This window comes from Drosophila guanche, unplaced genomic scaffold, assembly GCF_900245975.1.
Source record: "Drosophila guanche unplaced genomic scaffold, DGUA_6, whole genome shotgun sequence".
Classification (NCBI taxonomy): domain Eukaryota; kingdom Metazoa; phylum Arthropoda; class Insecta; order Diptera; family Drosophilidae; genus Drosophila; species Drosophila guanche.
In genome coordinates this window covers 6814136-6836032 of record NW_022995744.1, presented here as the reverse complement: position 1 = coordinate 6836032, position 21897 = coordinate 6814136, and the positions used below count along the sequence as shown (strand labels likewise).

The 21897-nt window shown below is 46.8% G+C and overlaps 1 protein-coding gene and 1 long non-coding RNA gene across 2 annotated transcripts; one reads left to right on the top strand and one right to left on the bottom strand.

Moving 5' to 3' along the window:
* Positions 1-535: 535 nt before the first annotated feature.
* LOC117579826 (palmitoleoyl-protein carboxylesterase NOTUM) lies at positions 536-9621 on the bottom strand. Its single transcript, XM_034265920.1, has 4 exons — positions 9185-9621; positions 3616-4132; positions 3019-3531; positions 536-2953 (listed from the first exon to the last, which is right to left on the bottom strand). The coding sequence occupies exons 1-4, from the start codon at positions 9290-9292 to the stop codon at positions 1878-1880; spliced, it is 2214 nt and encodes a 737-aa protein (XP_034121811.1). The 5' UTR covers positions 9293-9621; the 3' UTR covers positions 536-1877.
* Positions 9622-18160: 8539 nt separating this feature from the next.
* LOC117579506 lies at positions 18161-19598 on the top strand. Its single transcript, XR_004573493.1, has 2 exons — positions 18161-19280; positions 19362-19598. It is a non-coding gene; the product is annotated as an uncharacterized LOC117579506 (long non-coding RNA).
* The last annotated feature ends 2299 nt before the right edge of the window (positions 19599-21897 follow it).

The window sequence follows — 21897 nt, the reverse complement described above, 5'->3', positions numbered from 1 at the left end:
CTACAATGCGGCACTGAACAGGACGTGCGTCCAAATGGAGTACAAGGGCTGTGGGGGCAATGACAATCGGTGGTGCACCAAGCAGGCATGTGAGACAGCATGTCGAAGGTGAAGGAACTTGAATAAAAAATTGTATTTCAAAATTTGAGCTTCTCTCCATTCGCTCGCTCGAATGTTCAATTTGAACTGTTGAATCTGTTGAGTTCCTATTGTGAGTGAAAGATAAGGAAACCTGCGCAAAGTCGACAACTGCTTTCTCACAAAATAATTAAAATATTGCAATGAAGTGCCCCCTAGCATCCGATGTATTTCTCCATGCCAGAGACAAAGCGCCAGCTGCTTCCTGCTGCTAGTTCAAACATTCTGGGAACGTATCTGTAGCGGGATTCAAGGCGCAGAAAATGGTTAAGGATATAAACGATGCAGCTCAAAAGTATACAGCAGTTTAATCTCAGAGTTTATCTCAGAGATTTAAGCCAGGGGAATTATGTTTTTCGCTGTAAAAAAGTAAATCCCAAAATTGAAAAATGTTTGGTTAAAATTATTTTGCTTGTTTATTGTGGCTGTTGTTTGTATGATTATGCTCCGTCAAGTGTGCTACCATCTTGATGGTAATCAGTGATCGGTGATCGGTGATCAGTTCAGTTCAATTTGAACACTGTGAACAAGAGCTAATGGTTGTAACAAGTCAATTAGCTTTGGACACTACTTCGCTTCGTGGCAGACATAGTATAAAATTATCAAAGGGTTTAAGTACAACAATTCTTAGGGCTAAACTTCAACCAGTTCTGTACAGGGAATGGGGGGGGGGGGGCTTACGTCACTAGGGGGAAGGTATATTAATATTAAGGTGTGTTTAGTGTTTATTTTTGTGGGATTTTTCGTTTACGTTTATGTATCTATAAATTCTTTACAAACATTGCTTAAATTAGTTTCTTTATTTTGATATTCGATTTGTTCACTTTTGCTTCGCTTCGCTTGTTGCTCTTTCACGTCTTGTGGTTGGTTTTAAAAGTAAGTTTAAGTAACATTATTTTGAACGGAATGCGGGTAATTATTAAGTAAGTTATTAAGGTATTTGATTTGTATTTGATTTGTCGTTGCACAGGTACGCAATGATTGATATTTGTTATTTTGTGTGTGTTCCATCTATTTGATGTATGTTTATGTATGTTTAAAGGCAGCTCGGTCTATCAATTCAATTTCATTCTTTACTGATCCTGAGGTAGGTGAAGAACTGATGCAAATAAAAAATAAAACAATCAAACTGGAATACAGTCTGGACAGTAGCAAGGTACCATCCTCTGGGGCAGGGCCGCCCATTAAATTATCAAATAAATTATATAAAAATTCATTATTATCGTGTATACCATACGCTACATATATTTCTATATATTATTTGTATATTTAAAAAAAAACATAAAACAGTCTTGTGGTTGCATTTTGTGTTTAGTTTCTCGTTACGCAGATTATCCTTTCGGCTCGTGCTCGTGTTGGGTGTTCGGTTCTTTGTGTGTGTGTGTGTGTGTGTGTTGAATGCGAATGAATAAATATGGGTGTGTGTGTGTGTGTGTGTGAATGTACGAGTTGGAGTGGGGGAAAACTAGTTGTATAAATAATTGTCTGCTTAATTACTGGGTTACCTTTTTGCATGTCTTTTTTCTTGGGTTTTCTTGGCGTGTTCTAGGAATTGGAGTTTAGCTCCGCTTGGGGGATGATTTTTTCTCTTTCTTTTCTTTTTTGGATGTTTTTGTTGTTGTTGTTGTTGTTGTTGTGGTTGTGGTATGTACAAAGCGGCTCTAGCTACATCTACATATATTTATGTACAAACCTATTTACTATTTACAGGGGGGGGGGAGCTACTTCTTTCGCTCCGCTCAGCTCACCTGCTGGGTGAGCAGATTGACCAACTCCGTGCGCTCCATGTTGTTGAGGGTGTGCATATCGACGCCGAGTGCCGCTGCCACTGCCTCAATGTCCAGGCCGAACGAGGTGAGCAGCTCCAGGAAGCGCATCTCCTCGCCCGTCAGCGGATTGGTCAGCGTGGGGCAGGAATGATTGCACTGAGGCCAGGAGCAGCGCTCCAGCAGCCTTAAGCCGCACTTCTCCGGCACTCGTGGCACCCTTGGACGCTTCTTTGACTTGGAGGCGGAGGCATTGTTCGACGAACGCCGCTTCTGGGGCTCTCCTAGTGCATCTGCACCCTCTACCCCTCCAGCGGCCGGTTGTTCGTGTTGCATTTGCATTTGCTGTTGCTGCTGCTGCTGCTGCTGCTGCTGCTGCTGCGCTTTGCGGCGTCGCTGGCGCTGCTCCTGTCGCTCTGCCGGCGTCAGTGGTGGCTGGCGGCGCCGCTGCTTGTGCGTATCGCTGGCATTGCTCTTCGGCTTGTTGTTGTTGTTGTTTTTGGCCCTGTCCTCTGCCTGCTGCTTGTGCTGCTGCCTGCGGCGCTGCTTGCGTCTCTGTCGCTGCTCCTGTCGCAGCCGCTTGCGCTCCTCCCTCTGCTCCTTGCTGAGGTGATTGTGCTTCCGGGGCTGCTGCTCCGTCGACTGTGCCACATTGTTCTGCTTCTGCTTCTGTTTCTGTCGCTGCTGGCGCTGGCGGTGCCGCTGGTGTCTTTGGTTGTTCGGATGCGGATGCTGCCCGACTGCCGTGGAGGCCTCCGTGGAGCGTTTCAGCTTTTCGCTGCGCTTGCGGCGTGTCGAGTGCTCCCAGCAGCGCAGGGCGGAGGGCAGGGAGATGTCATCGATCTTAATGTTGACCCAATCCCGCTTCGAGAGCACCGCATGGCCGATGCAGCTGGGTGCGAACACGGCACTGACATTGTCCAGGGAGGAGCGCAGGGCGCCGCCCATTTCGTGGATGTAATTCCACTGCTGGGGCGTCACCGGAGCACCCACGTTGTCCGCGCGCATCTGTGCCTCATCGAAGAGCCACTGGAAGACGAAGAGTGGAGCTGCAGGAGGGGAAGACAATGGAGTTAGAAGGATTCTCTGGCTGAGGGATGCTCTCGAGACTTACTCTTCAGCGTGGGATACAGGCGATAGCCAAAGTAGCAGCGCCAGGGCTCCGTGGGATGTGCCTTGGTGCAGTCCTCGGGCAGCAGGCCTTGCCACAGCTTCCAGCCCTGACGCACAGACTCGCTGGAGGCCACCGCTGCGGGTGTGTAGGGCTCGCGGTCAAGGAACCATCCCGAATCGCTCACTCCCCGCACCGTGACCTGCAGCTGCCGCTCATTGACCAGAAAGTCCCGAATGCGATCCAGATTCAGCATCACCCCGAGCCCGCCGGCAGAGGAGCCAACCAGAAGCAGCTCTCCGCCCGGCACACGGCCCAGGCCCAGTGGGATGAGGTCGGCAATGACTTGGCGGAGAATCAGCGCGCCCATGAAGCGCCATCTGTTCTCCCTGTCGCTGGTGTCCGGCTCCGTACGCGTGCCCGACCACGAGTCGCTGCTGCAGTACGGAATGAGCACGTGATTGGCATTGTGCCAGTAGGGATTCTCCTCGGCATGGGGCGACAAAATGCCACCAACTGGAAGGTAGAGAATAATTCGGTTTAGCATTAGCTATTTCGCTCTCTCTCTCTCTCTCTCTCTGTCTCTCTGTGCGTACTCACCATCTCTTGTCTCTGGCCACTGGGAGGAGGTCATGAGGTGTCGCAGTCGCAGCCAACGTGCACGGCACGAACGCACATCGAAGCAGTGCCAGCCGCCCTCGAGGAAGACGATCCACTTCTTGGAGCTGGGCTGCTTGCGGAGGTAGAAGCCCGCATGGGTGCCATCGTTGCAGGTGATGCTGGAGTTGGTCAGTGCCGCACGCTTCAGGGAGCGACTGTGATCCGTCGTGGAGTGACTGTTGCTGCTCGCTGGATGCATCACCATGTAGTTCCGTTGGATCATGTTCATGCTGGTCTCCATGGCTGGGCGTGCACGCTGGCGCACTGCTTGCTCGTGATCCTTGTCCAGGCTGGTGCTGGCAGCGGCCACGGCAAAGGTTTCCAGGCTGCCGGAAGAGCTGCTGCTGCTGCTGCTGCTGGCATTGGCATTGGCGTCTGGCAGCGGACAAAGCGCGACGAGCAGAAGCAGCAGCAGCAGCGGCAGCGGCAGCGAGAGGTGCGCTGTTGTTGCTGTTTTCTGGAAGAGAAAGAGAGAAAACGAACGGTTAGATTTTGAGTTGATAACTTACACCTCTCCCTCTCTCTCTCTCTCTTTGCTCTCTCTAGGCCTCTGCTGTTGTTTTTGGCGGAAAAACTTGCTTTGATCAAAATGCGAGCAAGAAGCTTTGCGATAAAGATCAAAGAAATTTTTGCCGCATTTCGTTTCGTTTGTCGTTTCGGTTCGTTGTGTTATTTCTTTGCCACTCACCCCCCCCCTCTGTGTTTTGTTTGCTGTCGGCTTCGTAGAGTAAAAGTAGAGTTATAATGGATATGCCCGACCGCAAGATACCCGCGAAACATGAGAGAATTTGGGAGTTAAATATAACTAGAGTCTGGGGTGCTTATGGAAGGTGTTTCAAATGAATCCTACAGCAGGGATGGGTAGATCACACTTGGATCCAGCTCGTAATCAGAGGAGAATTATTCTATAATTGAGCTCCTTAGCGTCACAAACCTCACCACGCTCTCAGCATACCCCTTTTGAGTACCCCTCGAGCACCAGCAAAGTATTTTGTCAAACATGGCAAGAAATTGCTGTTAATCATACGCCCTGTGGGCCAGTGCCAGTGCCAGTCAAACAAATTTCATTTTCACATTGTCATGGCCGCTGACGCGTGGTAATCACCAGCGACTGCGACTGCGACTGCAACGTCAACGCCAGCGTCTGCTTTAGCTGCGACGTCAACTTCGTACCGTTCTTGGCTTTGAACTTAACACACACACACACAGAGATAAAGCACACACACACACACACAGAGAGAGACACTTGCACACATCAATCAAATTGTCTATCCGACGATTTGTTTTGTTGTTTTCGCCGATTCTGGTTACCTCACCTCCCCGTCAACCCTCCCTCTGCCCCGCCTTTGTTTTCCGTTTAGCTATTTTCCAGCAATTTGTTAATAATACAACAACAAACAACATTTGCCGACAGCAGAAAGAACAGCAACAACAAGCGACCGACAAGAGCAACAATTTTAGTGTCTCAGTGTGTCAGTCTGTCAATTTGGTTTTGGTTTTGGTTTTTGGTCTGGGTCTGGGTCTGTGCCTGTCTACGGTCTTGCCTCCGCATAAATAACCATTCAGAAATCGTAAAGAAATCTTCAATCAATGTTTATATAGGCCTTTGATGTTTCGCCGCCCTCTGCCGCCGCAAGCAGCGGACAATTTGCAGACGCAAATGCAAATGACATACACGGGGGGGAGAGAGTAGAGCGGATGGAGAGTAGCCTACAATGTAACCCCAAGAAGTCGCATAACGGTAGCGTAGACTGTAAAGTATTCGCCAAGCTCTGGAGGATTTGATTTCTATATTTAGAGCCCGCCAAGCGGGTTCCCGTTTACGAGATTTTGCATCCAAAGATCACATAAATCTGGATTATATTATTAGAGTTACAGATTTGAAAATATTCATACAACGAATTGATTTAATTTATTTGATATTTCAATTCATTTCACATCTGACATGGACATCATAATTAAGGCTTGGATTGGATTATTTTTGCATAATATTGGATGGCGGCAAAGGGCACTTTTACTTTGCATTTAATTGGATTTTAAGGTGGTGGACAAAATGGAACAAAATATGCCTGAAATTAGCATTTCTTTCGGGATTTTATAGAACTTACAAACTTTATTTTGTTAATTTCTCTACCCTTAATACGAATATCTCTCATTCTCTCTCTCTCTCTGTGTCTCTGCCACTTGCGTACCTTCTCTTACAACAGGTTTAAATGTCTTTCGTCCGTCTCCGTTTTGTGGCCCGTCGTCTTGTGTGATGTTTGCCGCCAAACAACGAAAATTGACAAGAGCCCGGGCTCCGACATTAGATGAGTAGTTTCCATTGTTGATTAGTTCAACTGCGCCAACGACTGACTGACTACACGAGGAGCCACAATGAACCACCAAAAACCAAAGCGATGGAGATACAAATACAAAAAAAAACGATTTCACGTGTGCGTGCGCGGATTTACGTTTGAGTAAACACACACTCGAAGACAGAGAGACAGAGAGACATTGTAGATACAGATACTCGTACGTTGCACTTGCTGTTTACCTGTTGGGAGGGAAACAGAAACAGAAACAGAAAGAGAGAGAGAAAAAACCGGCGGCAACAAGCGAGCGGCAAGACGGCGGCGTTGCCAAAGGAAAAATGTTCACAAGCGCCGCTTAATTACCCTATATAGAGTCTTAAGTTGCGCTATTAATTGCGGGGCACTGCTTATTAATATTTTGCTTTTGGCTTGTACACTCTTCCAGCCCCACACTGACGCTCCTCCTCCAGCTGCTGCTGCCGCTGCTCCAGCAGCGATGCCGACAAAGGAGGAACTCGCTCTCTCTCTCTCTCTCTCTCTCTCGGCCCGAACTGTCTGGGGGCTGGCTGGCAGCCAACTACTTGTCGCGCCGATTATATTGTCAGTTTTTATTAATTGCTGCAAATACACAACCGCAGCAGTCCGTAGCGACTCGGTGGCGCTAAGCGTTCTTTATTTCGTCTCCCTCCACTCGTAATTCATTTATTATTAAAAATTCAAACCGCTGCGACGGGAATTGATTTGATTTGATTTGATTCCATTTGATTGCGGCACCACTTAAATGCAGTCTGTGTGTGTGTGTGTGCTACTAATTAAAATGCAATTTGGATCGGGCTGTGGATTGAGTGCCTGTCTGTGGGTGGATTTGGGTTGGAAATAGCTCCAATTTATGCAGCAGCTAGTGTGCCTTTTATGTGCTTCTAAGAGCAAGAACATCTCGGTATAGTCCCCTCTCGTAAATCCGTATTTAATAATCCATAAATGACCTTGTCTAAACCAAAGAACAATCGTGCCGGCATGGGCAAACTCTCTGTCCTCTCAGAGAGCAACACGATATGCCTGTGGCGGCGAAACTCTCCCCGTGGCGGTCTTATCGGAATCGGAATACGCTTAAATAAATATCGCCGGACTCGGCCATAAATAAACTTCCGTTGCCGTTATTGTTGCGTTGCGTTGCGTTTGCTCTCGTTGCACGTGTAGTTGTTGGCTGTTGTTGTTATTGTTTGATTTGCTTGCGTCGGCATTCGGTTCGGCGTTCGTCGTTCGTCGTTCACCGTTCGACTTCGCCTTCGCGTTCTCTGTTGTTTGCCGGCTTTCGGTCTTTCGGCTTTCGGCTTTCGGCCTTTGCAAGGGCTTCGGGTTGCGCGCGAGAAATACCAGAATTATTATGACAGTAGAGAGAATAGAATGTGATTCTCAAAACAAAAACAATAAACAGCAAAAAGATTAAATGGCAAAGGGAAAAACTGAAACCAACAAGAAGTTTGAGAAAATTATATCAGAGCAACGAACGGATGCAGAAAGTAAGCTGAGGAACTATGGCTCAGATTATTATGTTTACTATTTTATACATTCAATAATAAAGGCAGTAGAAGTACTCTTTAAAGTTCCCAGAAATAATTTTGAGCTGATATCAAAATAGTAAACAAAATCCTCCGGATGTTGTAATATGAAGTTCTGGGTAAGTATACGAGTATTGGCATTGATATATTTCACGGCATTATCGTCTGGCCTGCGGCCTGAGCTTTAGAAAACATTGAGGCCTGCCTAGGCGCGTATAATTGCAGTTCCCGAAACCCTCACCACAAGACCAACTTTGCCCTGTCTCCTGTCTCCTGTCTGCTGCATCACGCTGCCTGCGGTGCATAAAAATACACCTGTTTGCGGGGCAATTTAATACTTTTTATGGTAGGGAAATAACGCGGTGGCTGCTGCTGTTGCTGTTGCTCTTGCCGGCTGTTGCTGCTGCTACTCCTGGAATGGCAGAGGCAGCAGCAGCAGTGGAGGAGCTGGTAATTCGGAAGCAGCCTCAAATGAAGCCGCAAGCCAGCAGCGGCGGCAACAACAAAAGCGAAGCCGCCAAAACGTATAGCCAGTGCCGCAGCAGCAGTCGAAGAGGTAGCGTTATTAGACCGGGCCTGATCTCTGTGTATCTTCAGCTGTGTGCGTTTCTTGTACGAGTATCTGTGTGTGTGGATCTGTGCGCACGTCTGCCGCTGGCTGGCTTGCTGCTGATCGCTTTTTACTCCGAGCGCGCTAAACCCGTGCCGTTTTTGGCTTTGTACTTTGCCGCCGCGACTCTCGTGTGTGTGTGTGTGTGTGTTTGCGGCATGTTGCAAAGCAGTTCGGAGCAGAGACAGAGCCAGTTTGGGTTCGGGTTCGGGCCAACTACAAAAACCCAAGGAAGGCATCGTACGTCGCACTCATTGATCTTAACTTTGAAAACAGTAGCTACTACGCTTGTGGATTGGATTGGAGTGTAGAGTGGAGAGTGGAGAGTGTAGAGTGGAGAGCAGAGTGGAGTTGCGGTTGGAGATCTGGAACTGCTCGTATTCAGACTCTCTTCACGCGAAGTGGGGCGCACGAAGGCGGCCTGCACTTTGTTGTTCCTGCTCTTGCTGTTTCTCTTTTTGTTGTTGTTGTTGTTGCTGATGAGGGTTTTTCGGTTAGCTACACTTAAAGACCCATCCCCCCCCCGCTCAATTTTTGTTGTCGGTCTTTTTGTTTCTCTTCCCTCTGTTATTTTTCCCTTTTTCTGCCTTTGCGGTGCGCTTTGTTTTTGTTTTTGTTTTTGTTGTTGTTGTTTTTTGTTGTTTCTGTTTTCGCGCAGTCAGGCAAATTTTGATGCTCGTTTTTTGATGCCCTTGCAAAGGATTTTCAAATTGATTTCATTCGAATGTACATATGCTAATGCCCCAAATAAAGCTGTAGGGGAATGGGCTTTCGATTTCGATTTCGATTTCGGTTTCGCTTCCAGCGACCCACGACCCGCGACGACCAAACTCAGACCCAAAGACCCAAGTCGGAAGCTATTAATTTTAATTGACGTGCTACTGTATTTTTCGTTGGGGGTTTCGAGCGGTTTTAGCGGCTGTCTTTGATATTCCACAGAGGACGGAGCTTGGGTTTGGGATTTGGGGATTTATTCCTCTTCATATTTCATTTTTGGGCTACTGTATTTGCCCCTCTTCGATTTTTTTTTGGGTATAACTCACCTGCTGGGGCTGTGTGCGATTCTGGTTGGGTTTAATCCATTTATTGGTTGCTTTCAGTGAATTTGGTTGAGCCATTTTAGCCATTTTAGCAATTTGTTCGGCTGCCATTTCTCAATGCGAACTTCACATAGGATTTATAAACTATTTTTGTGTGTGAAAATATTACTCGTATTTGTTGTTGTTGTTTTGTTGCTGTTTCAGCACAGTTTAGAGCACTTTTTGGGTCGCTGCTGCATTGCATTCGGTTGCCTTTAGGGGCATTTTTATGTGATATTTATTTATATTTGTGTGTTGCCTTGCACTTGTAAACTTGTTAATTTTGTTATTTCTAACAGAAAATGTAAATATTATTTCCGTTGATTTGTGGGTTTCGTATAAGGTAGAACTTCGATCGGCTACGACACACGCGCTCAGAACGTCCGCTCGGCTCGAAGTCAAAAATTCAATTCAAAAGTGGATCGTGCTCCGAGTTGGCTCTTACCTAGCGCAGTCGTCGCTGGTTGCAAAGAGCGCAAGCAGCCAGCAGCGAGCAGCCAGCAGCGAGCAGCGGCGCAGGCAGAGCAACGGAGAGCAGCGGCGTGCGCACTCTCTCTCTCTCTCTCTCTGTCTGCTCTCTGTGTGTCTTACTGTCAGAGCGCGCGAGAGAGAGGCAGAGCGATTGGAGAGCATAATGAGCAGAGCAACAGCAGCAGCATCAGACTCTGCAGCGCTTTGAAGTCAACGTCGACTGCGGCTACTTGTTAATAACCGTATTAACCGTCCCGTTGCGTCCCCTTTGATCTGCTTAATCGAAAGCCGAAATGGAATGCGCTTCTGGTCTTCACTCTGCGCCTCTCTCACTCTCCTTCTCCCTGTCCCTGTCCCTGTCCCTGTCCTTGTCTCTGTGGAGAGTTCATGTCCTAAGTCTTTTGTTTTTTTTTTTGTGGGTTTCCCTTATGTTAATGCTAATTTAGTGTAATTGCAATCGGGCATGAATGCACACGGACACTCGTTTTACGCTCTCATAATTCGCTCATCGCCTCGAGATTTGTGCCCCAATACAGTCTACAGTACAGTAAATAACAGCTAAGAGGCATCAATGTTTAGAGGGTTACATTTGATTTATTTTCAATTGGCTTGGCAAATAATTTTTAGAAATAAATTACAAATATTTCACGCACTTTGCATGTGCTCCTGCTTTTGGTCTCTTAATTCCAATATTTACTGTACTTTTATTGTGGTTTGTTTTTGTTTTTTATGCTGTGTTTTATGGCTGTCGGCATTTCTGGGAAAACGAAGCCATTTTTGATATGGCCCTGGGAATCGCCGATATGCTGAGCGGATTTCAGATTGTGGACTGTGGACTGTGGACTGTGGATTGTGGGGCGGCTTAAAGACATAAAATCTCAATAAAGTAGCCAGCCAGCCAACGACTTTTATCTAATTGTAAATCTAAAAACAGAAAACACCAACGGTTTGTATGTTTTTTTTTGCCGAGGAGTAAAAGGGAGAAAAGAGATTCACAAGAGAAATCATTTAGCTGCTTCCTTTTGAGAGTTTGTGGGCTTTGGGCCTGGGTCTGTGCCCTTGCCACGCTTTTTATTTCCATTTCTATATGGATACGAAACTCAATTAATGACAGATCATTAAAGATTCTTTTTGGGCTTTTGATATTTGCCGTTTGGCCCCGAAAATACTTGCCAGATACTTTTACGATCTCCCATCCGATGGCGATAAAATTGATTCGCTTTTGCACAAATTTGATCGCTGACCAAATTGATTTTAGCTGTAGAGCCACAGCCCCCGTTCCCTCTCCCAATAGAAATTGTAGGCCTAAAGGAGGGAGGCAAAGCAAAGCAACAAATGATGCCCCCCCTGCTGGTCTCTGCTGGCGGCACACATGAAAGTGGCAAATAGAAAGGAGCCGACTCCGGTTCCGAGTCCGTTTCAGTGCCATATTTATGCATTAAGTACACGCAATTATTATGCGACAACAGCCAGGCTGCGCACTCCATCTCTCTCTCTCTCTCTCTGGAGATTATTGATGCTCGGCATTGCTCATACGCAGTGTGGCCGGCCAGGCGCTGGTGCCGTTGGTGGCAATTAAAACGCCGCCAGCACGCGATGAATGCCATAAACATTTGACGCGCAATCAGCAGGAGGAGGAAGCCAGGAGCAGCAGCAACGAAGAAGAATTTCTCCTGCAACTGCAGCATAATGAAACGCTGATGATGATGATGATGCTGGGCATGATGATGATGAGCGAGCGAGTGCTACTCTTACTGGCAATGTAGATGGGGCTGGCATCGGGATCGGGACTGAAAAAACTGAAAAAAAAAAAACAGATCATTGGGAGGACATGGACGGACCGTGGACATTCATTTCGCTTAAGCGCTGCACTAACCGGGCAAACGGGTCGGTGTCTTTTGATCCTGGCATTCTATTGTTCCGTTTCAAAGGCCACTATTATGTAAACAATCGGCAGCTTTGATCTTGGCCGCATCAAAGTGTTGCCGCCGCGTTTCATCTTTTGCCGCATGCAGCAAGAGAAACAGCAGAAAGCAGCCAGCCAGCAGCCAGCAGCGAGCAGCGCCAGCTGATGCCTCTGCCTGCCAATGATGATGATCAGATGATGGGATCTTGATCATCATCATGATGATGATGATGATGAGGAAGAAGCGACAGCCACAGCCACTGCGTAGTTAAAGCTGCTGCCTCTGCCTCTGCCTCTCACTCACTCTCTCGGTCTCTCTCGGTCTCTGTGCCACCGAGCCATATAATTTCGCATGCTCTGCGGCAGCAGCTAGGCTCGAATCGGATCGGATCGGATCGGATCGAAGCACCTGGAAAAACGGAGCCAGCCTCATAACTTTGGGCATAATCTTCAAAGCGCCGACACATCGCTTGACATCAATCGAGGCGGCCACCGCTCTAATCCCAACAGATGGGCTGCTGCTGCTGCTGCTGCTGCCGCCGATAAGCAATTAAAATTTCATTTAATGCACAACTTTATTATCTCCCTCACCGGTCACGTCCTTTGATCCTGCGACCCAAGGATACGCAACAGTTGCCACCATTCGCAAAAAGCAACCGCAAGAAATAGGAGCTACAAGCAGGAACAGGACTGGATGGGGGGCAAACTGTGGGAAATGTGCAACAGGTGCTTCTGCAGCCAACAGCCAGCAGCATCATGCAGCAATCGCCAATCAACGAATGCCAATCATCCAGCAGTGGCAGTGGCAGTGGCAGCCACAACCGCAGACATACCGCGAGCAGCTCTAATTTCATCGGGCAGCGATTGATCATAATTGCATTGCTCTCTCTCTCTCTCTCTCTCTCTCTCTCGATTGATGGAGGTCAGTGATTTCGGGAGCAAGGCAGAGACACCCTTCGAGAGTGGAAATCACAGACAGAACAGCAGAGAAATTTGGGTTCCATTTCGCCATTTATTTGTTTATTTATTTTATTTAAATATCCTTGCCGTAGTTTGTTTTCATAACGTGGCCTCAGCTCAGACCTGATTGCCGCACGAGATGGCTGGAACACAATTTTTTTTTCTGGCTGGCCAAGGGGCAACAACTTTCTGGCGGCACTCACTCGCTCTCTCATGCCGCACGCTCCACGCTGTTGTTGCTCTGGCTGCTGCTGTTGCGGTTCACTTGGCGGCAAATTGCTGTTGCATGGCGATGATGTTGTTGTCGCAGTCAAAGTCGGAGTCGAACTCGAAGTCGAACTCGAAGTCGGCGTCGGTGAAACAACAAAGCGAAAATCTCTGCATTGGGGCACACGCCATTCCCAACATCAAAGCCAGCCGACAGCACACATTTTCTGAGGTTGCCCGTCGCCACCGTTGGGGCAGCAGCAGCAGCAGCAGCAGCAGCAGCAGCAGCAGCAGCCAGAGATCTTCTTGGTCTTCCTCTCTGCTGCTCATTTGTGTGTGTGTGTGTTTGAGGCACATTGTGCGACGCGCGTGTTAAGTGGACTGTGAATATGAAAGGAAAGTTCGTTCGGAGAGTACGGAGCCAGAGCCGCGTTTGCCGCCAAATAAATGCGAGATCCTCAGCTCGCAGCTCGCAGCTCGCAGCTCTCAACTCCTGCTCGTGGTCCTGTCTCCTGGCAGTTCTTAATCAAGAAACAACGTATCACGGTAGCACTTTAAACGTAAACGTAAATTGCTTTTAACATGGTTATTACAATCTTAACGTTTCTCTGCGCCACAAAGCACTTCAGGCAGCGGGGCAACCTGTTGTCGACATTGTTAGTGTTGCTGCTGCAGAAGAGGCAGCAATAGAAGTGAGTTCCCCGCGCCCGTGCCCGTCCCTGTGTTCTTTTGCTTTTGTTTGTGCGTCCGTTAGGTCTGGTCTCTCTCTCTCTCGCTCTCTGGTGGTTTGGCAGATTGTTGTAATTATGATTGCGCGATTATGATTGCCTTGGATTGAGTTAGTTGTCGGTGAATTTGGCTTTAATCGAAATTGTTTTCGAGTCTGTCTCTCCACCCCCCCCGCTCCGTGCTAATTAGTCGAGCAACGGCACGGCAAACATCAAATAAAAGGTAGAAATTCGTTTTGGGCTGGGGGACTTAGCATGGGATTAAGGGTGTCCTGGATTAAGTGCCCAGCCCAGCGATAATCTTTGCATTTTTAAATATTTCGCAAGAAGAGAACACGCAAATCCGCTGACTTGTCACACCTTTGGCCTGCCCTGCAGGTAGGCAGGGAGGGAGGTCGGGATGAGACCCGAAGGTAGCACCTTGTTCAGATGGCTTGGCACAGATGTTGATCAAAGCAACAGCCGCAACGCTGATTAAAGACAACAACAACAACAGCAGCAGCAGCAGCAGAAAGTGGGAATTTGTCGCCTTTTGTGGCAGTTGCATAGCCATAACCCTGCCACTGCCACTGCGACTGCTTCAGCCTCTGCCGTCAAACGAAAGTATTTAATTTCAGGTAAATTTGTAAGATAAATAATTGTCGCTTACCTGGACCACGACCACGACTACGACCACGACGCGCTTCAAAGAACTTCATTGTATTTTTGCATACAAATGTTGCAGCCGCGTGTGTGTCCCTCTTCGAGGGGAGAGAACTTTGGCCAAAAGGACCTTCAAAAGGCACCGCGCTCACTGCGATGGTGTAGATTATGGAACGACACAGCCCCGACCTCGACCATTGTTAGGGCCGCCTGCTGCGCCTGGATCACAACAGCGGGACACGGACGATCAATAATGCCTCGGCTCAGCGATGGGCAGCCCTGAATTTAGGTGGAAACTGAACACTGAACAGTCGCTGATCCCTCAAATGTGTAACTGTCAAAACACAAGCCACACACGGCGAACCATCATAATTCGGAGCAGAACGTGAACGGACACTCAACCGATTGATGCCTCACTCTAGGTCGGAGTCTGGGCTCTGGGCTCTGGGCTCTGGGCTCTGGTTCTGTGTGGGTCATTTCCAGCCTTCACAGCTGGGGGCGCTGCATGATGACGAATCGGAAATGGAAATGGAAATGGATTCTACGATGCGGCGGCCATAATCAATAAGCCGAGAAGTGTGAGACCCACTTACAACACACTCGACAGTGGGTGCAGAGCAGCTCAAAAGTGGAGCTGGGCAAGAATTTAAAAAGGGAAATGCATAAATTTGTATTATACTTTATGGCAGATAAATTGCTTCAACTTTTTGTCTGTCTTGTTGTATCTTTTCAACCCAGTTTCAATACGTTCCAGCCCACTGTGCGTGTGTCGTAGCTCGTAGGCCCATTGTTCCGTCTCCCACTGTGCACTCATCAAATTGTGGCAAGATTTACGAGGCCCTTGATTGAGTTTTCTTGTGCTTTGAATACGGCAAACTTCACACAGGACCACCGAGCGGATGGCAGACCTGTGGAGATGCCTGAGCGTTGGGAGATGCAAGATTTTGGAAAACGTTTGCTTTCCTGGTAAGAGTTGCCCATTGTGATGATGATGCCATGCCATGCCATGCCATGCCATGCCATGCCGCTGCTGCCTCTGTTCCCTGCCGATGATTAAGATCATGATCAAGATGGGAATGGGGATGGAGGATGGGGGATGCCAGCCTCCAACTTCCAAGATGCTCTTCTCCGTTGTTTATAAGATGACAAATTGCGCTGATATCGTAACATGTTGATTGAGCGCACACGCGGCAACATTGTTAACAGAGGAGGAAGGTGGGGACTGCGACTGCGACTGCGACTGGGGAGGGACTTCGGAAGATCGCTTTCCAGTTCTCTCGGTTCTGGGCTGTGTGCCCCCGGGCCGCTTGCCGCATGCCGCATGCCGTTCTGTGCGCGTGCTCGGGTTTGGGTTTGGGTTTGGGTTCGGGATCGAGTTGGAGTAGCCTCCCGCCGAAGTTGCAGTTGGGGCAGCCGAGCCCAATGTGGCTGCAGCATGAAAACTCAGAGAAATAAAGAAATAAATAAAACAGGCAACGGCATAAAGATGCCGACAAAGTAATAAACCAATTAGGACATCAAAGTGTTCAACCGACAGCAGCAGCAGCAGCAGCAGCAGCGCAGCAGCAGAGAGCGAGAGAGCGAGAGAGCGTAGAGGCAGCGGCAGACACCGCCAAAGATCACAGAGATTTGCGCTGATCCGACCTGGATTCTAAGCCACAAAACGCAACCTATATCGTCGCATACTCCTACCCCCCCGGCTCCAGCCGGAGCCTTGTTCTCTTCCTTTTCCCATTTTTACATACATTTTTCTTAGGCGGAAGCGGAGCCCGGGAAAACTCTTCACCAAAGAGTTGAACAAAGGATTAAGTTGTGCTTAAATAACATTTATTACGTTATTTTGGGTGAATAAATTATCGGTATTGGGAGGATTTAGTCGTGCATTTTATAGATTTCTTCGATTCCAGGCCAGCTTCAAGTTTCTTTTTGATTTGGTTTGTCGCGTGGATTGGCAAGTGAATGAAGGACTTTGTGTGTATTCCAATCAATTCTATTTAATTCTTGTACTTGTGCCCTGTCCGTGGGCTGAGTACTTCTGCCAATTGATGACCGTAAACATGCTGCTCGCCCCGCCATAAACTAAAATGTTCCCCTTTTACCTACCGTTTGCCAACTGTTAAAATCCGAGCAAAAAATACCTAGAAAGGAATTTACATTTTCAAACGTTTACCTGTTTAGGTAGGTTACACTTTATGGAATCATCTGCTTGCCATTCGGCTCGGCTTTCCCCCCCCTGTCTGGCAAATGCTGCTTTAGCCATGCCCTGGACATCGGGAGCTTCTCTCTCTCTCATTGAATCGTTTTTGGGGCAACCTGTCGTCCCTGAGCAAGCAGCAGATTCCGCAGCTTCCCCTGCAGCGTTATCAGTTCAATCATCGGCGCATGTGCGCCTACACAGTGGGGCAGGACTGGGCTGGCTGGCATTCAGCGGCAGAAGCGGCATTCATTAAGAATTTAAATCGCACATAATTAAGGCTCAATAAATAGCCGCCACAACTTCAATATGGGGCATATATTAATAACCGCGACTGCGCCAGAGCCCAAGACTGAGATTGAGACGAAAAACTAAACAAAAACAAACGATAGCCACGAAGACAAAGAGCGGCATAATTAAATCATAAGACTTTGAGCACATCATTAAAATCGTTCAAATCGCTACTCGACTTGAGAACTGGCTTGGGCTGCGCGGAATCTTTGTTGGACGCAGCGAAAATACTAAACGATATAAATAAGCATTTATAACATATGTAGATATAAATATTCCTACTTATTTATGAACATTTTTGCGTTTATTAATTCAAATGGGAGAGACTTGATTTGATTGGATCATGGGATCACGGTGGCATCAATGGAGATGCGCTACGAAAGATCAGATGCCAGGGACTCCTCTCCCTGACAAGGGCTGAGCGGAGCTGGAGTTGCTGCTGCTGCTGCTGCTGCTGCCCCTGCCACTGCCACTGCCACGGCACGTGGTAGACGAGATGCTGGCTTCAAAGGCGCCGGCCACGGCCCACCTAAACGTTCAAATTGAATACGAAACAAGTGGAAACGGTATGCTGTAGGGTTGCGACTATAAGATACCCGCTCTTTGGGTAATGGAAAGTGGTTTAAAAAGTAACCAAAAGTGTCACAAATAGTTACTATGTTCTAGAGGGTTTTGTGTCCAAGTTCTGTGTGTTGCATGCTACAGGTGCACTGGGCATTTAGCATCAGCATTCAGCATCAGAATATATGTATAATCAGGCTGGGCCAGCCTGCGGAGGCGATGTCCATAAAACTGGTTGCAAACGCACATAAACCATTTAAGCCGAAAAGAAACCGGCAAACTCTAACTCTAACGATGCTCCAACCCCATGCGAGTACGAAGCGGAGCCAGCACTTTGAATGGCATTTTGTTTGAGTTTTGTTGAAGAAATCAATTTGGTTTTCCGACTTCGGACTTGGAATCGAAATTGGAATTTCAAAGAGGCCGCATTTCATTTCACAAAGTCAAAACAGTTAATTTATATCATGTCGCGACTACTGGTCTTACTGATTTTGCATTTTCGACAGAGCTCCGGCTGCCGTCTTTCGAAATTGAAATATGAAAATGAAATCAATTTGGGGCCAGAAACCTGATTAGCTAGCGCCCCCCAGCCACAGCCACAGCGACAGCCACAGCCACTGCAAGCGGAATTGGATTTGGATTTAAAATTGAAGATTGAAATCAAGATTGAAATCGAGCGGAGTGGCTGGGGGGTATACGAAAATCAAGAGATCGCAAATTAGTCACATTATAGATGGACGGACGGACAATGGATTACTGCGTAACTGAGTAGCCGCCACAGGACAGGCAAAGGGACAGGCACCGACACTGACTGTCAGCAGGTGCACTGCATTGCACCTACATGCACGCACACACACACGTAGTTGGACACCGACAAAGGTGCCGCTGAGCCTGGGCTAATTTCAAATTACACACTTCATTTGTCCGGGACGAGGAAGGAGCAGGGGACGGGGGCATGGGGACATGTGTTCGGTTCACTTGCGGCAGCGTGGCTAAGCCGCTTTTGAAGCCACCAACCACAATTGACAAGCGTGCCCCTCCAATGCATTGCTCTGCCCTGATCCTGCACATCAAAGTCGCCTCGCCGACCGCCCGCACCTTCGCTCTCTCAGTCAGTCAGTCAGTCAGTCAGTCAGTCAGTCCAGTCACTTGCCTAACGGTCGCTGTCGTAATGTGCGTGCAAGATGGATTTTCGGTGCTCCGTGGGTGTGGCTTATTTTAAAGCAATTAAATCCACAGTGAAGCGTGTCTTCTTCGGCTGCCATCGACATCTCTCTGATGTACGAGGACACTTTGGACTATTGTCAGTCCGCCTTTCATCTCGGCGGCAAACAGATCATTTGAGATAAGGATATCCCAGCCATAGAATTGATTGGTTGCACCGCAAGAGACGCTCACAAAACGAACCAAACTATGATTGAAATTTAACGGCTGCAAGTTATAACAGGAATAACAGCAAGGAAGGTACAATAAAAACTTTGAAATGGTTAAATGCATTTTTAGTGCATTCTTTCCGCAAGGATTTCAATAAAGCTGCCCGACCAAAGCAACAAATAAATACAATAAAATTGTAGCTTAATAGGAGTCGATTTTATGGGCAATGGGCAAGATATAAAGGTATCTCAAGGTATCAGCCACGATTCTGTTAAAGTAGATCCTTAAAATTCCATTCCAACTCCATTAAATGCTTTTTGTTCTTTTACTTCTACAGGTCCTGCCGGAGATGGAGGCCCCAAGAGCCAAGCGTGGTTTCTTTCCACAAATCTGGCCTATGAGGTGGCTGCCAGCTATGTCAATGCCCAATGGCTGCATCTGGGCTGCTGCTTGGTACTGCTGCTGGATAACGATTGCTTTCATTTCAGCCAGCAGCGGAAGCTGAGCCACCAGATGATCCTATACTGCACCACACTGGCCTCGGTACCGACATGGATGGATGCGCCATTTTATGGCGAATAAACGCCCTAGAGCTCTGAGGAGGTGCATGTCCTGGCCCACAATGCCCAAGTATTGTCAGCTAGCAGATTGAGCTGCAAGAAGCAAGCTTTCATCTGGCAACTCGAACTTCAGTGTCGATATTGTGATAAGCTCTGCGCTGAAAAGGTAAGGCATACACTCGTATTGACTCTGCCAGCAGCTCTCCTTAGGGCGCTGAAGGATGAAGATTGTACGCGACTGTTGCAGCTCTCCAATGCCCGCAGAAGATCAATGAAGGCTGGTGGCTCGTTATTGGTGACCATTTGCTTGCTCTCCATCAAACGCCTACGTTCCAGCAGAAGGCCAAGCAGTCAATCTGGAGTTTGTGGCCCCCATGAGCGATTCCCATTTGGGCTGCGATCGGGAGTACAATGTCTCCATCGATGTGGCGGGTTTGCAGGCTAAGATTGACATAAATCACATACATATGTACATGCATGTAAACATACATAACTACCCATTTTGTATACAAATGTAATGAGACGAATTTGTGTGTGTTCAAAATAAATAGCATACTTTCGGGGTGCTGCAAAGTAATATTAAAACATTGGAGTATCTTTTGGGGGCTGGCGTTGGTAACAAAAGTATAGTATACTTTCAGGCAGAAAATAGGCGAATTTAAACTTGCGTATAACAGCCAAAGCCTGTATTCCTTAAGGTCCTTGATGTACTCAAGGGATACAGGATACTCTTCCGCTCCCGAGGATGCATGCCATGTCCTTATCCGACAGGAAAAAGCCGAGTTATAGCCTTGTGGGGATTCTACAGAAAAACAACCTGAAAATGGCATTATCCTTAATGTCCTTGCACTCGAAAGGATTGTGAAGGACCCGGGACATTGTTCCAATCACAGAAAGAACTGGAATGTCCTTATCCGACAGGATGCAGCCGAATTATAGGGTTTTAAAGATTATTTTTAAAAACAAGCGTAAACGGCATTATCCTTAATGTCCTTGCATCCTGAAGGACTCCCAGCGATCCGGGACATTGTCCCGTTTACGTGGCGGTGTGGCATGTTCTGATCCGAAAGGACACAGCCGAGTTATAGCTTTGTAAAGATTATATCTAAAAGCAACGGTAAAACGGGATTATCCTTAATGTCCTTGTGTCCTGAAGGACTCCCAGCGATCCGGGACATTGTCCTGATTACAAGGAGGTGTGGAATGTACTGATCGGGCTTCAAATAAAGGATAAAAACACAAAAAAGGCTCTCCTGTGTTTGTTGTCGATTAATTTTGTTGTTGTTGTACAACAAAAGTTGTTTTTGTTATTGTTGTACAACAACCACATTTCGTTTGCACAGTGGCGCTCCCGCGATCACGTCGGCCTCTTTTGGAACTAAAAAGCGTTGTTGCACTGTGGCGCCCCCGCGACACCACAGCCACTTTTGGAACTAAAATAACGTAGTTCGAGAATTGACCGTTCAGAGTTGGGGCGCCACTGAGTACAACAAAATTCTTCTGAAAATGCTTCGCTCAAATGTAAATTTTCAGACCGAGTACCAGGCCAACAGAAATCAGCAGAAAGTAGCTGGGTTTTGTTTTTTTCACTGTGTCAAAAGCTGGTTGCTATGACACCCCAATAATTTTTTTTCAAATTAAAGTAACTAAAAGTATACACTAATTTTCTGAATTCCAGGAAATTTTAAATTGTCCCAAAAAACTGTAGCAAACTTTTAGTTACATTATTTTTTTTTAAATTTATTGGCCACATTTCCTTTGTTGTTTTTACCTTAATTTCTCGTATGTTAGTTTTCTCGGCTAAGTGTGCACCAGTCTAGGCGTTTGATACTTTCCTGTGATCAGAGGAGCATCCTTGATTTGACAGGGTCCTTTTCATGGATCAAGGACCCTTTTTCCAGTCAAATATTGTGTGTATCCTTGGAGTCCTTACTAGGGCCCGCCTGAAAGTATGCCATCATTTGTAAATGAACCCTCCCACAAATTAATGTATTTAAGCCATTTTCTTTCGTTTATTTATGTAAAAGATTTAAACATACAATGTCCTTACATAAATGCTTACATAAACGTTTACTACACTTATTTATTTTGTTTGTTTTCCTTTTCACATTAGTTTGTGAATGATATTTTGAAGGGAAACGCCTGCAAATAGTTTTGTTTCTCATTTGGCAAACGGAAGTAAGGATTCGTTCCTGCTTAGTAAGTAAGTATGCCTATTTGTAGTTGAAACGCTTTAAGTACAAATGTAGAATGATTGAAGATGAATGAGACCACACCGGAAATAAAATCGATTCTTAATTATGTAAAATTCACACGCATTCCGTTCTTAGCCATCTAATTGGAATACAATATATTTGTTTATATGTATGTTAGCGAGTTAGTATATGCCTGCATTATGCTATTGGAATACTTGTCACAGAGCGGCTGTTGAAGCGCAAGTCATGAGCCTGCCACTAGTCGGATAGATATTATTGTAAATTATTGTACAGAATACAAGTATTATTTTAGCTTTTAATCTCTCAGCTTTAAACGTGTAGCTCGAATAACTTCGAATAGCTGTCTACAAAATATAAATTATAAACTATTTTCCTGCTACTATTACCTTTAAGATATTTCTTGATTTTGGATTTTCATTTGGTTTGTTCTGGAGTGTGTTCGAAATAAGCGTTTAAAGCGTTTTATAACTTGTCATTTGGAATCAATCTTCGCTGCTCATCGTCTTCCTGCTCTTAACTGCTAAGTACACGTGGTGGGTGCCAGAGAGATCTGGATCAAAGCTAAGC

Excerpts from the sequence above, each read along its gene's own strand:
- LOC117579826 (XM_034265920.1), bottom strand. The coding sequence starts at position 9,292 with ATGGCAGCCGAACAAATTGCTAAAATGGCTAAAATGGCTCAACCAAAT. Across the intron at positions 3,532-3,615 it reads GTGGCCAGAGACAAGAGATG|TTGGTGGCATTTTGTCGCCC; the intron begins GTGAGTACGCAC and ends TCTACCTTCCAG. Across the intron at positions 2,954-3,018 it reads CCTGTATCCCACGCTGAAGA|CTCCACTCTTCGTCTTCCAG; the intron begins GTAAGTCTCGAG and ends CCCCTCCTGCAG.